This window comes from Artibeus jamaicensis, unplaced genomic scaffold (genome assembly GCF_021234435.1).
Source record: "Artibeus jamaicensis isolate MK-2021 breed Jamaican fruit bat unplaced genomic scaffold, CSHL_Jam_final contig_252, whole genome shotgun sequence".
Lineage (NCBI taxonomy): Eukaryota > Metazoa > Chordata > Mammalia > Chiroptera > Phyllostomidae > Artibeus > Artibeus jamaicensis.
Genome location: NW_026521538.1, coordinates 1,258,878 through 1,273,570, shown reverse-complemented (window position 1 = coordinate 1,273,570; position 14,693 = coordinate 1,258,878). Strand labels below are relative to the sequence as shown.

The window sequence follows — 14,693 nt, the reverse complement described above, 5'->3', positions numbered from 1 at the left end:
AGTGGTTGAACCCCAGCCCAGTCTGTGGTGCGCTCTCAAGGGGCCGAGTGGCTGGGAGGAGTGGAAGTGATGGTGCTGTCAATCAGCATCACCAGAACCGCCCCACAGAGTGAGTGGCGTTCTGCCTGGCCCTCTGAAAGGCATTGGCTGCTGGTAGCCATCTAAGGGGACTGAGAGAACAGACCTGCTACAAGGCAGTGCTTATACGGCTCGTCCGAGCTCTGGGGAATATCCGTCAAGGGCTGCACTGTTAGGATCGATCTCATTTATGCCAAGCTGGTGAAATAATTAGCCAACATTCAGTTACTCTCTTTCTCCTCACACCACCCTCATTATCAAAGTGCTTTCTCACTGGGGAAAATATGAAAATACATGAAAGGTTGGAAGGAAGGGAGAAGAGAGGGAAGGAGGGAGGGAAGGGCCATGCCCAATCCAACAGCAAATTTTCTTCCGGCCTTTTAAAATCCAAGTTTTCTTTATATAATTGAGATCCTGTGCTCTAAGACGTGTGATTTTATATCCTAGCTTTGTGCTTCACATTAATGTCATAAGCTTTTAGCTAAAACTCTTTGAAAATAATATTTTTTCATCAGTTGGGTTATTTTCTGATTTTCATTGATGCAAAGAATGATTTAGCAGACATCTTGATTCATTGCCTTTGTCTACATTTTGAACATTAATTTTTGTCCTGAAGAGAGGTTTTTAGAAGTTGAATCATGTGGCCGACGGCATGAACGTTTTGAAGGCTTTCTCTTTCTCAGTTTATGGTCACACGGCTTTTCCCCCAGGTCATGCGAGTCTATACTCTCTTCGGCAGCAAATAAGGGTATCTGTCCTCCCTCAGCTTCACACATTTCCTATTGGAAAAGGTAAAATAACAATACGTTATTTTTATATACTTGTAATTCCATGGTGGTTGGTGATAATGAATGATATGTGTATATTTTCTTTGACGGGGAGCTAATTGTATTTCTTCCTCTGTGAATTATCTACTTATTGGGCTTTGGGTGTTTTTACAGACATTTCTCTGACTCTTGAATATATATAAAGTAGATTAGCCCCTTGGCATATTTATCTCAAATGTTATCCAGTTTCTGATTTGTCATTGGATTTTTTTCTGGTAACAGCTTTATTGAGGTATAATTTACATAACATACAACTTACCCATTTAAAGTATGCAGGTCAATGATTTATTTTGTTTTGCACAGTCACAGACTTGTGCACCATCACCACAGTTAAGTCTACAGTGTTCTCATCACCTCAGAAAGAAACTCCGTATCCTTCCGCTTTCACGCCCTGATCTCGCTCCACCCCACCAAGTCCCCCAGCCCTATGCAGCCGCTCACCTGCTTTCCGTCCCTATAGATTCGCCTGTTCCAGACACTTCATGTAGTCGGGATCGTACGATACGTGTTTTTTTGTGGTTGGCTTCTTTCACTCAGTACCGTGTTTACGGTGGTCACCTATGTTGTAGCGCGTTTCAATATTTTCTTCCTTTTTATGGCTGAATAATAAATTTCATCAGTCGATGGACACCCGGGTTGTTCCCACCTTTTGATGGTAATGCCTAATGCTTCTATAAGCATTACGATTTAGTTTTTGTGTTTTTAAGTTTTTATTTACTGAAGTTTTAAATTCATGTCATCAACTCAATTGCTTGTTTGGGTTGTATTTCTCCATTTGTTTAAGATGAACAAATCTTTTCCTGAACCAATGATAAAAGTTTGATCTATATTTTCATCTTTCTAATTTTTAAAATTTGTTTTATTTTATATCTATGTTAATCTATAATTCATCTCAATTTAATTTTGGAGTTTATGAGACTTAGGAAGACTCTAGATAGTGCCCCCCCACTCCACCCTGCCATCCCCAACCCAAGTAGCTGAAGTTCCTCCAGCACCATCTGCTGAGTTGTCCTTCTCGCCAAATACATTCTTTATTCTGTGCTGATTTTTAATGCTGTCTTCAACGCACACAATGTTTTTATGAGAATGAAGCTTCGTTTGTGGGCTGTTCGTTGTATTTAACTGCTCTATTTAAGCTTTTATGACTTCAATATAAAATAGGACCACCTTGATTGGTTTTTAAACTTTAGTTGGAGACGTAATACCTATATAAATAGAATTTCCTTAGATAGGAAAATTGAATATTATAAAGAAGAAAGTGTTTGTGATGACAATTTAAAAAAAAACAATGCAAGGAGGGATGTGTAGCTTTATTTGAAAACTGAGGAAGTTTTTTTCCATGATTGTTGATCTAGTTAGGTTTTCTATGCGTTTGGAGATAATATTGATAATTTATATTTATCTATAAAAATTATATTGAAAATTTCAAAATTCTTAGCACAGAGGTTTCTCACCTCTGTGTGTTTCTAAAAATTCATTGTATCAGTCGTTTTCATCTTTTTCTCATTTGGCTTATGTTTTCTCTATTGTTTTATTAATTATATTTACTAGAGCTTTCACTCTGTGGCCAGCAAATGAATAGGTCAGCAATTTGGAAGAAAGTAAGAGGTTTGTTTTTTTTTTTTACAAAGCAGTTGTAGATTATCCCTTGGGTCTATCCCAAGGAAATTATGCCTGTATAATAAATTAAAGTAGGTCATTGGCAAGAGAGTGAGTTAACAATTCTGGGCCAATAAATAATTTGGGGCAGCTTTTTTGCAGTTTTAAAGTAACTGATTGAATGTTTTAAATCAGTAGGGTTATTTTCTCATTCAGGAAGAACCTCAGAAAGGAAAAAATGAGATGTTCAGGCATCTAATAATAAAAAATGAAGCTTGATGTGATAGTATGTAATTATTACGAAGAAGGATATTCATTATCCCTGATCTTTTGGCTCTTTCATTCACAGGCTCCATGGTGGGTGGGGGTTGCTTGGGCAGCATGTGTAGCTCAGTCCCTGGGGATGGGCCCTAAACGTTTTAAAAGTAACTGATCAAGGAGAGAAGGGTGTGGGAAAGAGCAGATCCAGCAGAGAGAATGGCAGCCTTCGGTTGACTTGGCTTGGAGAGCAGGGAGGTGGGAGAGGTCTGCATTTAGCCTTTGCAGGGGTCTATTAGCACTGAGTGAGGGAAGCCAGTAGGAATGAAAAGGGAAGGAGAGATATAGGAGAACAATGGCTCTGATGCCTAGCAAAAAACCAGCATTATGCCCCTTGAAACTCCCAGGGTCCTTTGCCCCATCTCTTAGCCCTGAATTCTGCCTGGATTCTTGTTGCACAAATAAGATCAGAGACCTGACTCACTCAGCCTGGCCTTCTGGCACAATGCATCCTCGGAGAAAACACAGAAAGGGAGGAGCAGCAGGACTGCGTGTCTCAGTGCCCATCATGCTCTATGAGTAGACATCTGTCAGTACAGCTTTTTTCCTAGGACAGGAATGGGAAGCCTCAGTGCCTCCCCCAGCATAAGCAGGTCTTGGGGTCCTTGCTGAGGACCTTGTCCCTAGCTCTGTTCCTCACCACCTCAGCCTTCAAAACGTGGGAGCACAGCCTCTCTGCTGGCATGAACTGGGGCCTAGGGTGTAAGCCTGTGGTTACAGCTTTCTGTGGGTACATTTCAGTGGCCTGATCCACCAGCTTTTCTAGCTTTCTACCAGGACTGATCACCATGAGCTCTATAGGAAGCCAGCTCCTTCCCTGGGAGGCTGCCTTGTAGGAATCAGCCAAGCCAACCCTGACATCTCACCCAGCCATCCTTTAAGATTGTGGGCTCTATGAAGGAAGGAGTGATGTCTGACTCTTCCTCATATCCTCGCAGTGCCTAACACACTTGGCTGGCTCTCTGAGTGGTTTAGGAATGCAGAAGAGCAAGCCCAAGAAAGGAGTGACGAACCTCCCCTCTCCTCTTAACCATTCTTGACCATTTGTCTCTCTTTGAGGATCTGATTAATTCTTTGAACTACCTCCAGAGAAGTCTAGGCAAACATACACACATGCGCACACAGAATCTTGCACACAGGTAGCCCATCAGTGGATGGATCCTGGTGAAGAGCCCCTGACTTACGGTTCTGGTGCGTTCTATTTACGCCATCTCAGCATCACCTCGTGTGTGCCATGGCCCATACATCTACGCACCCTGCCCACCTGTACTGAAGCTGTGCACACTCTAGTCTTTCCACAATAGAGGTGTTGGTTGTGGTACTGATCTGGGACTCGGTTACGCTGACCTCAGATTTGCTGATAGTGATTGCTTTTCACTGTTGCTTGGGAGGGGGTACATTGGCTAACCATGACCCTGAAGAATCATGGCTTCCAGGACAGCACAGGTTTTACTTGATGTTCAAAAGATGACCTGTAAGTGGACTGCTCCTTTTTGGCCCTGCCTAAGAAGAAGGCACCTCCTATCCTCACAACCGCCAGAGCCAGCCCTACAAGAAGTGAAGAGGCGAGGCTGCCAGAAGCCTATTGGCTGAGAGTAGGTGTGCCAGCCTCAGAGAGCAGCCCGCCTCAGACTTTCCTCCACATCACCCTCTTACTGTCACCCTACCCTGTGGCCTACATGGTGGTTGGCTTTTCACCATTAGGTCCTCTTTCACGATTTCCTGAGTCACTCCCGTCAGTTTGTATTTGTTTAACATTCAGGGCCATTTCCTATTTGGTAATATGTGGGGTTTTCATGGTGTGGAACATACCCATCAGTTCTCCTTCCTTCTGTCCCATTCAACTGCGTTCTCTGCTTCATAGATTCTGGCTGTGACTCGGTCACTGACACTGAGACTGAGGACGAGAAGGTCCTGCCCTACTCGAAGCAGCAGAGCCTGCCACTGGAGACTTCACCTGGGAACCTGATGGTGGTGCAGCCAGACCGCATTCGCTGTGGGGTAGGCACTTCTGGGCCTGGCGGACCAATGCCAGAACAGGGGCTTTCAGGCTTCTCAGTAGATGCATTTGTCAGAGTAAAGGGAGCCGGGTTCTCCTGTGGCACCTCAGTGTAGTCCCAGCCTTCCTATGGGGTTTCCCCTGTACAGTAGCTGCCCTGGGAATCCCAGTATCTGGGTCTCGGGCACACCTCACTTCTTTTCATCAAAGAGAGACAAGCCCAGGAATGTATGTGCTATAGATGTAAGACTTTTAGTTCATGGATCCAAAACTTAGAATATGTGGGAGACCAGCAGACATGAGCATGACTATTCACTCGTGCCACCCATGGAGTCAGAGGCCCAGCTCTGCTCCCGAGTAGTACTTGGTGGAAGGAAACGAGAGGTGTTTTGAGAACTTGCTTCTCTGACCACTGGCCACTTGGCATGGCCCAGAGGAGTGCTGTGGAGCTCGATGGCTTCAACTTGCTGGCAAACATTGCTTGCTAAAAGAATAAGATTAATGCCTAAGCATAATACGAAAATCATTTTATGATGATATTCATTTTATGATGATATTCATTTTATGATGATATTCATATTGTGGTGAGATTTACGTTAACAGATGACTTGCCTGTGGAGGGCCACTGTCATTTAAATTCTCCCATAGTTTCTCATGAGCAACATGATGAATGTGTGATGTTAGTTTAGAGCAGCAGAATGCTTCCCTGCAGACACAAGCCCTTTGCTAGGTTTGCCACTCCAGGCCCCTTGAGACGAGGGTGGGAGAGCTGTGGCAGTGGGAATGACTAGTTTCTCTGACCTACTGAGTGGTTTCTCTTGAAGCTTGAAGTCAAGGCCAGGACTCCCTGCAGGAGGGCTGCATACTGCTGCTTCGGGCTGGATTGAACCCAGACATGTTTGTTTTGGACTGCTCAGTGTTTTAAAAGTTAGGCCTGAGAATCTGTGTTTCCAGCTTTCTTTGAATCAGAATCTGGTAATTCCAAGCCTGAGATGCAGGCTTAGCCTGAGATGGTGGCTGGGCCAAGCAGCCCTTTAGATGGAGCATGCGTCTCCCAGTCCGCTCCATACTCCTTCCTGCCTCTCGTCCTGAGGTGGGGCTGGCGGGTGCCTGGCAGGTGCCTGTCGGGGTGTGGGGGAGGGTTGGAACTAAAGAATGATGCCTTTCACATGCCTCCCTGATTCTCCAGGCTTTTGTTCCTTCTCCCATTCTGGCTTCCACTCATCCAGGATACTCTGTGTCATCTATTCGAGGTCTCTGGGTCCTGGGGCAGCAGGGCTGGGATTGGATCCTGTCTGTCCATTGAAGAGACACACTCGTTCTGTCTGGCTCCCTGCGCTCCCTGTGAGAAGGAGCAGGTGGGACAGGGCTGGGCCTGCAACAAGAGTCAGGTTAGCCACAAACACATTCACATTCAGCCTCAGAGGCCCCCAGGAGCCAGGATCATGCCCCTCCCTCACCTGCTGTGAAGTGACAGCCATTGTCATGAAGGCCAGTATGAGGACTTTATAGTAGAATCTTAGGATGGACATATGGGGATTAGCTTTGGCCAGAAACATCTCCTTTTCATGTTTTTTTTGAGGAGGCCTATATGTTTACCAGTGCATTGTCTTGGAGGACAATTCCCCAGCACAGTAAAACAAAGTAACGCCATTCGGCTGACTTGGCAAGAGATCTTAAAGCAAGGCAAAAGAGCTATGCAGGTTGCTCAGTGCCTTCGGGAAATTAACCCTCCGGACAGTTATTTTTGTCCTTCTGAGAACAGCATTCGGCTACAGAACAAGAGGGCTTCTCTAGGCTGGTGCCTCTCACACTGTAAGGTGCATGGGTCACCTGGGGTCTCGGTGAAATGCAGATTCTGGTTCAGTGGGTCCAGGTGGGGTCTGATGGACTGATGCTTTTATCAAATACGATATAAAATGCTATAAAAATGAAATAATAAGACATGTAAAATATAAGACCTAGTTTTAAAAATTATTACTATTAGGTTCTACATGTATAAGATTATTCCATCAAATTATCATAAAGGTTTATAAATGTTTACTCTTGATTTTTGTAACTTGTGTCATCGGGACCCACAGCAAACAGTGGCTGCCCAGCCCTGAACTACAGAGCCCCCTCCCCGCACCCGCCAGCCCGGTTCTAGAACAGCTTCCCTAAAGAAGGCTGGGGCCGAAGGAGCCGGAGACCCTCTGGCTCAGTACCCTGGTAGGGGATGCAGCACGGGGCGGGGATGATGACTGGTGTCCTTTCCAGGTGGAAACCACGGTCTACGTCATTGTAAGATGTAAGCTGGATGAGAGAGTGACGACGGTAGCAGAGTTTTTTCCAGAGGATTCTCCCTCAATAAGGGTGGAAGCCAAGCTGGAGAATGAGTACACCGTGTCCGTGAAGGCGCCCAGTAAGTAGCCCCAAGCACCTCCAAAAATTAGGTATCGTGTCAGGGTGGAGGCCCCTCTTGCTTTCTTTCACCTGTGCTTCCTTCACTCAGCAGTGAGCAGAGTGACAGCTGCGATTTGGACTTGGAAAAGAATGGTAGAAGCATCTATGGGTGATGGGGGGAAATGGCTATATTATTACAAAGTTCATATATTTAAAAACTTTGGAAATTAGAGGAAAGCCAGGAAAAAAGTCATGAGACTACCATTCAGTCTTTTGGGCCTTTGTTAACAATTTTTAAAAACATAGTTCTATCTGTGTTTAGTTCTATCAAGCCATAGACTGACTATGACTTGATAGTCTGTTCCTCTTCATGTAATTTTCTGTTTATTTTCTTTCTGTAATTTTCTGTTTCCATACCTCTATTCCCATGGTATTACATGGGCTTTGTAACTTTGCATTTTATAACACATTTGTTCTTTTCATTTTTTATAACACATTTTTTCTGTTTACATACATTACATTACAAAAGTAATGTATGTTCAGTACAGAAGATTTAAAGAATAGAATAACCATAAAGAAAGTAAATAGAAAGTCACCCATGTGCCCACCCCATGGGAAACCACTGGTTTCTGTATTTTCCACATCTGTGTACATGGCTTCTTCCTGTCTCATAGCCCACTGTCATTGCCTAGAAAATACATCTGGGTGTTTTCTTACATTAATAAATATTCTTTTACCACATGGTGCTTAATGGTTGCAAGGTAATCCATTATATAGATGTACCACAGTTCGTAAAACCAGTTCCTTGTGTTGGACTTGTATCTTATAATTTTTAAAGCTGCATGATACTCAGTTGAAAAGAAGTCTCATCTTTTAATTTTTCATTTCCTCATTGTTGCATATTTGTATAATTTCTGATTTCTTACTGTCTCCTTATTATTTTAAATGATGAATTATTGAGCATCCTTATGCTAGCAGGTTGTTTTTCTTTTTTTTCCTTTTGTATTTAGGATTATTTTCTTAAGATGGAATCCCTGAAACAATGGGTATTTTTAAGGATCCTGGAAAATAGTGCTTAATTGCTTTTTATAATGCTGCTACTGTCAAGTTTATTTGCTATTCCACCACCAACACTAGGCCAATACTAGATGTTAGCTTTTTAAATATTTTTGCTCATTTGATGTTTTTAAAAGTAACCCATCGTTTTAATTAGCATTTCTTTGATTACTAGTGAGGCTGAATATTTTTCCATGTTCTCTACTTTGTTGCATTTCCTCTTTTGTGAATCGAATCTTTGTGGTTGGTGTATTTTTAATTTTTTCTTTTCCCCTCAAAACCCCTTCCTGTGGTGTAGGAGAGAGCATGCAGGGAGAGCTCGTCATAATAACAGCAGAGCAGTGAATCAGTTCTACTGGCCCGTTGTGGTGGGAGTGTGGAGTCGCCCCCGCCGGGGTCCGCCTTCTGGCAACCACTGGCCTTTGTATAAAGTGCTTTAAATTCAACTCTTCTTCCTGTTTATGGCAGCCCTGATCACAAAACATGAAAAATTTCCAAAAATTAAATTTCAGATCCAATGAGAACAATTCCTCTGACTCAGGCTCTGCCACGTGCTGCTTACTCTGCTCATGTTCTATTTCTGCCCCTTCCCTCGCTTCCCTATTGCCAGCTCACCTTCAAGATCTTTCTTCCAGCCCTCAGTTAATTTCTTCACCATTAAGATTAGCTTATAAACACTTTTCCCTGGACACTTGTTCTTTCAGACCTCTCCTCTGGGAATGTCTTTCTGAAAATATATTCTGGGGATTTAGTGGTGTGCGAAACCTCTGTGAGCTATTACACTGACATGGAAGAAATTGGGAATTTATTGTCCAGTGCCGCGAATCCTGTGGAGTTCATGTGTCAGGTAAGGATGTTGAAAGGAAACCTGGGTGTTCTGGGCATAGAATTTCTGCTCATGGTTGGTCTGCTGGGTGGGAAACAGGTTGGCTTTAAAATCTGACTATCTTCACTTTTGTGTTCAGGCCTTTAAAATCGTGCCCTACAACACAGAAACCCTTGATAAACTGCTGACCGAGTCCCTGAAGAACAACATCCCTGCAAGTGGATTGCACCTCTTTGGAGTCAACCAGCTGGAAGAAGAAGACATGATGACAAGTGAGTCAGCAGCCCGGCCTCGGGAGGCCATCCGTGGGTTGATTCCAGGTTGCCGCTTCAGCGTCCAGGCAACTCGCACAAGGATGTGGACGCTCCTGGTTCCTGCTCCACAGTCCTTCCTTTGAGAAGGGATCGTTCTTCACTGGCTAGCCAGAGATTTTTCTCAATTGTAAATCTGAGCACCTCACCCCTTCCTAAAAACCCTTTGCAAAGTCCAAACTCCTTGAGCTGTTTGCAGAGTCCTTCCCAAGGGCTCCTGCTGCATTTCTGCTCTCGTCTCTCTCCAGTCTCTCCCTCATCTTCTGTGCCCTGCTCTGCAGCAGGTATGGACTCCTTTCGCCTAATGAAAATTCTGCCCTGTCTCTTGCCACCTGGACTCTTGAGAGTACAGTTCTGCCTCCCTTTCTTGGTTGCCATAAACCTGGCTAACTTCTCTTTGCCCCCCTGCAGCAGCTTCAGTTGCACTTTCTTTGGAAGACCATCTCAAAACTTCAGTTGGTTTTGCCTGCTTGCTGTGGGCTCCCCCAGCATGTTGGGTACCCACTGCCCTAGGGTTCCTCAGCTGTGTCTTTCTTCTTTGTTAGCTCAGTGAGGGCTGAGATTGTTGCTGACTGGTTCACTGTGGGCTTAAAGCAAATATTTGTTTGATGAGAGAGGAGCAGACTCGTGTGCGCATGCCACATGGCTGGAACTAGGAGAACCATTTGCATGGGGATGGCGCTTGGCATGCTGGACAGGATGCCTGTTATCTGCTTCCGTGGACGCCACTCTTCCTTTGTGCGGTAGTTACACTGCATGGTGGGACCCGCTTCCCCGTTCCCTCTGCCTGTGTTCCATCCTCTCATAGCCTAAGAGAACCGTAGGATGAAGTTATACTGCCTTCAAATCCTCCTGGGGCCAGTCTCCTGTTGCCCATCCCCGTTTTCCTGCTGTAGAATGTTCTTGCATCACTTTCAGCAGGTGTTAATATTTTCTATTCTTAAACTTGGGGCTCAGGAGGGAGTCTGTCATAGCCCGACAATGTGGGGTCCTGGAAATATTTTCAGACCCTTCTTCCCAAGGAGCTAGGTTTTTCTTATTAAAAAATATATAATTTATACATATATAAATGAAATATAATATAAAATATAAAATACTTCATAAAATGCAATATAAAACACATTAACATATATTTATACACACATATACATATATAAAATCTTTGTGTGTAAGCATATACATGTATGTATAGATACACACATGTATTTATCTTTCTATATGTGTATATCACTCTTGGGTTTAGAAATCAACTTTTATGAAAACAAGACAAAAAATATTTGCCTCCACTGTACAATAAACGTGTCTATTTTCTTAGTCAAATTTAATCTGCTGCTGTCAGATGTTAGTAGGTAGAGGAGGTCATGGGGTACCAGTGATTCTCAAGAGTACTTTGTCCTTCACAAACCAGAGGTTAACACACCTCCTAGGGTTCACATGCATTAACACCAATGTTAAAGCCTGTTTTAAACAAGGCACTTACTGAATACCATCATATTAATCCTCCCAAGTCCCTTTGAGATTGTCTAGAAATGCTTTCTGGTTCAAAACTAAGACCCGTAGAAAGGCTTAGTAACATCTCAGGATTACCTGACATACTTTATGAAATTGGGAGTAAGAGCTATGAAGATGGACTTCTTTGCTTTAATCAGCACAAAGCAATTGCTTTAAAGTACACTGAAATTTGCAGAGAAGGTCAAAACACGTTGTACTATGTGGCTGCTATTTAAATCTTTAGAATTCTATCAGCACATTTTGAATTAGTATTATTTCTCAGGAATCTCCGGTCCTTTTAGAGAAAGAAGGTAGGATATTAATTACTAGATTTGTTAATTAATTAGCATATCATTTCTTCTGTCATCTGAGGCCATAATCTTTGGTGATTCCCTGAAGGAAGCTGTTGGATGTTGGGTCAATCGGCCAAGAGATGCTCATCGAGTGCCTGCTGGATGCTGTGCAAGGCTCCCAGCTTTGTCTCCCGGGACAAGGCTGCCCTCTGCCTTCACTGTTATCTGACCATTAAGTTTTCCTTGATGATTTTTCAGATCAGAGGAGTGAAGAGCTGCCCACTTTGTTGCATTTTGCTGCAAAGTATGGACTTAAGAACCTCACCGCCTTGCTGCTCACCTGCCCAGGAGCCCTACAAGCATACAGCGTGGCCAACAAGCACGGCCACTACCCCAACACCATCGCCGAGAAGCATGGCTTCAGGGACCTGCGGCAGTTCATCGATGAGTATGTGGTAAGGCCAAGGTGGGAGAGGCCCCAGAACTGGAAATGTGTTGTGTGGTCCTAGGGTGGACTTTTCACCAGATGTGGGTGGAGCTCATCTCTAGCATGTCCTTGTGTGGTGCCTCTTCCGGTGATGCCTGGATGTGTGGGCTAAAGAAATGAGCCCTGGAGTCACAGGGACCTGGGTCCAAGTTCCTGCATCAATAGCTGTTGGCCACTTGACTTTGGGCAAATTGTGTGTCCTCTCTCTGTTTCCTGACATGCAGAAGGCAGGTAATAATAGTTCTACCTGTAGACTCTTTTGAGGATGCAAGGAAACAATGTAGGTAAAGCAAAGAATTTAAAGAGGTGTTTATGGAATGAATCTGCTGCAGGTTTGATGCTGATTCCTCTTCCCTAGTCACCTTTCTACCCACTTCCAAGGCCCCCCAGTGGGATGTTTCCAGTTGCCTCGCCTGCCATCAGGCCCAGGTGAACTGTGTTAGGATTGGTTCCTCCCTTGGCAGAGGACACTATAAAGCTCTGCATCTGAGGTTTCAGGGAGCAGACTGTGAAGTCCCACCTGCTGACAGCCTGTCTCTTTCAGAGACTTTGCCTGTCTTAAGGTACATATCCCCAGTTTATCTGCCCATCTGCTTTTAGACTCCACACTCTATTTCATTATGATTTCTGGTCCTTCTCTGAGTGTGATCTGACCCCTGGGCAGGCTTTATTCCATGCCCCAGTATTGCTTCCATTGTCTTGGAGGCAGCCGCTCTTCCAGACTCTGCTCTCCCTGCTTCTGGTTTTCCTCCATCTGCGTGATTCACAGTGGGGATGTGGGACTAGCTCAGCCTCTCAAACAGGGCACTGACCTGAAAAGGAACAATAAATGCAACCCTGTCTTGCTCTCTATGTCCAGAAAGGAGTGAGCCTGGCACTGGCCCAGCAATTTAAATCTCTGTTCTGTATTCGACTCACTGTTGCATGTAGAGGGGGCCTTCCCAAGGTTTGGGGGGTGGTTAAGTATGTTGAATGAATAGAATAGCTTGAGCGTCTGTTTTGGGCATCACTGACCTAACTGAGGCTCAAGGTGCTCCCAGTCTGGGAGTATTTATTTTCAGCTTTACTTTGAAGTCACAAATGTATATAATATAGTATTTCATTTCCATGCCAGGAGTTTTTATTAAGGACAATACTGTGTTCATAGCAATCACTACTATTTATTGAATTTATCTGATTGCCAAATGCATCGCCTCATTTGATCCTCCCCACAATCCTTTAAAGTTGATGGTATTGTTATCTCCCTTTAACAGATGAGGGAAAAGGCTTAGAAAGGTGGAGTAACTGTGTCTTGAGTCACACACTAGTAAGGGTGGATATGGGATTTGAATCCTGTTTGCTGCCAAAGCTGGGGCTTGTTGTCCTCCTCACTGTATGTAACAGGGAGGTTTAGAGGTGCACTGGCCCTGAAGCTAACTTGGTTCACATTTCTCGTATCACCTTTGTTCTCTGACTGTAACCCCCTTCAACCCGTGCATCTTCAGCATCGTCCCTGCGTGTTATTGAGGAGCTCTAAGAAATGTCCCATTTCCTCTTTCCACCACCTCAAAACCCAATGCCAGACCTTGAGTCTCCAGCACTTCCCTGGCTACCTGGTCTCTCCCTTGAGTCTCATAAGGAAACCGACAGGAGCGTCGATAGCAGATTAGCTCTCCTGGGGCAGCGATGGTGAAAAGGGGTATTTTTTGTGGGTGGATGATGAAATAAGGATTGTGAAACACCGAAGTTTCTTACCAGGAAAGTTGTGCAGGGGTTTCAGAGAAGCCAGCTCTCTAGCTTCACTGTCACCTGGAGAGAGAATGAGGGAAGGCAGCGGGCCTGACTTCAGGGCGCTTCATCCAAGACAGTCTCTCCTCTTCGGCACACGGGATACGAAGCCGAGGAGGGCACTTTGGAGAAGCGCACCGTCAGGACCCTGCAGCCGCCTGCGGGAAGGAACAGGGGCTAGTGAACGAGGTTCCTGAGGGACCTCTGCCTGCACACAAGGCAAGCACACCGTAGCCACAGCCCCACTGCTCCCATTTGAACTTCCTTGTGGCTGGTCAGTAAGGGTCACGTCCTTGCATGTCACTGGTTGCCTTCTGAGGACCCACTAGGGCGTAGGGGAAAGTTCAGAGGCCAGGTTTCCAGGCCCTTGTATAAGCTAAGGTATTAGATTTTTCTGAGCTTTGGTTTTCTCATCTGTGAACTAGGGGGTGGTACATCTTTCTCAAGCAGTGGTAAAAAAAAAATGGCATATAATGTACAATCAGATGCCTGGCGCTGTACCCAACACATTGGAGGTGCTCATGATGAAGTCATGAATTTGCATCGTCTGGTCATTGGACATTTAATGTCTCCTGGGTGCGTGACTCTGTGCTTAGTCCTGGGGGAAGAAACAAAGGTTAAAACAAAAAACCCAAGCCCTGGCTGGCATAGCTCAGTGGATTGAGTGCGGGCCTGCGAACCAAAGAATCACGGTTCAATTTCTAGTCAGGGCACATGTCTGGGTTGCAGGCCAGTTCCCAGCAGGGGACGCATGAGAGGCAACCACACATTGATATTTAGCTCCCTCTCTCCTTCCCTTCCCTTGTAAAGATAAAGAAATAAAATCTTAAAAAAAAAAGAAAAAAACCCCAAAAGACACAAAACAAATAAAAAATAGATTTGCATTCTGGCCTCAAGGAGCTTTCAGTCTGGTGGGAAAGGCACCAGAGAGGCACACACACAGCGGCCACCCTGACCCACGGGAGCCTTTCCTTTGTGGGTCGCAAGCCCACTCAGGGTGTCTCAGTGTGCCTGTGGGTCCCATGTTCTCTTTCAGGAAACCGTGGACATGCTGAAGAGCCACATTAAAGAGGAACTGATGCAAGGGGAGGAGGCTGACGATGTGTATGAGTCCATGGCCCACCTTTCCACAGACCTGCTCATGAAGTGCTCCCTCAACCCCGGCTGTGACGAGGATCTGTACGAGTCCATGGCCGCCTTCGTCCCGGCTGCCACCGAAGACCTCTGTAAGTAGCGCAGCCCGCTTCTGCTTCCATCAT

At 44.9% G+C, this 14,693-nt stretch overlaps 1 protein-coding gene across 2 annotated transcripts in view; it reads left to right on the top strand.

The window, feature by feature from the left end:
- Positions 1 to 14,693, top strand: part of PIK3AP1 (phosphoinositide-3-kinase adaptor protein 1) — a 94,240-nt gene that overhangs the window by 44,780 nt on the left and 34,767 nt on the right. For both annotated transcript variants that reach the window (XM_037138918.2, XM_053662460.1), the window contains 6 exons: positions 4,687 to 4,823; positions 7,078 to 7,222; positions 8,964 to 9,106; positions 9,225 to 9,357; positions 11,439 to 11,635; positions 14,471 to 14,660. In XM_037138918.2, coding sequence (XP_036994813.2) covers positions 4,687 to 4,823; positions 7,078 to 7,222; positions 8,964 to 9,106; positions 9,225 to 9,357; positions 11,439 to 11,635; positions 14,471 to 14,660 — 945 coding nt within the window. The remainder of the gene's footprint in view (positions 1 to 4,686; positions 4,824 to 7,077; positions 7,223 to 8,963; positions 9,107 to 9,224; positions 9,358 to 11,438; positions 11,636 to 14,470; positions 14,661 to 14,693) is intronic.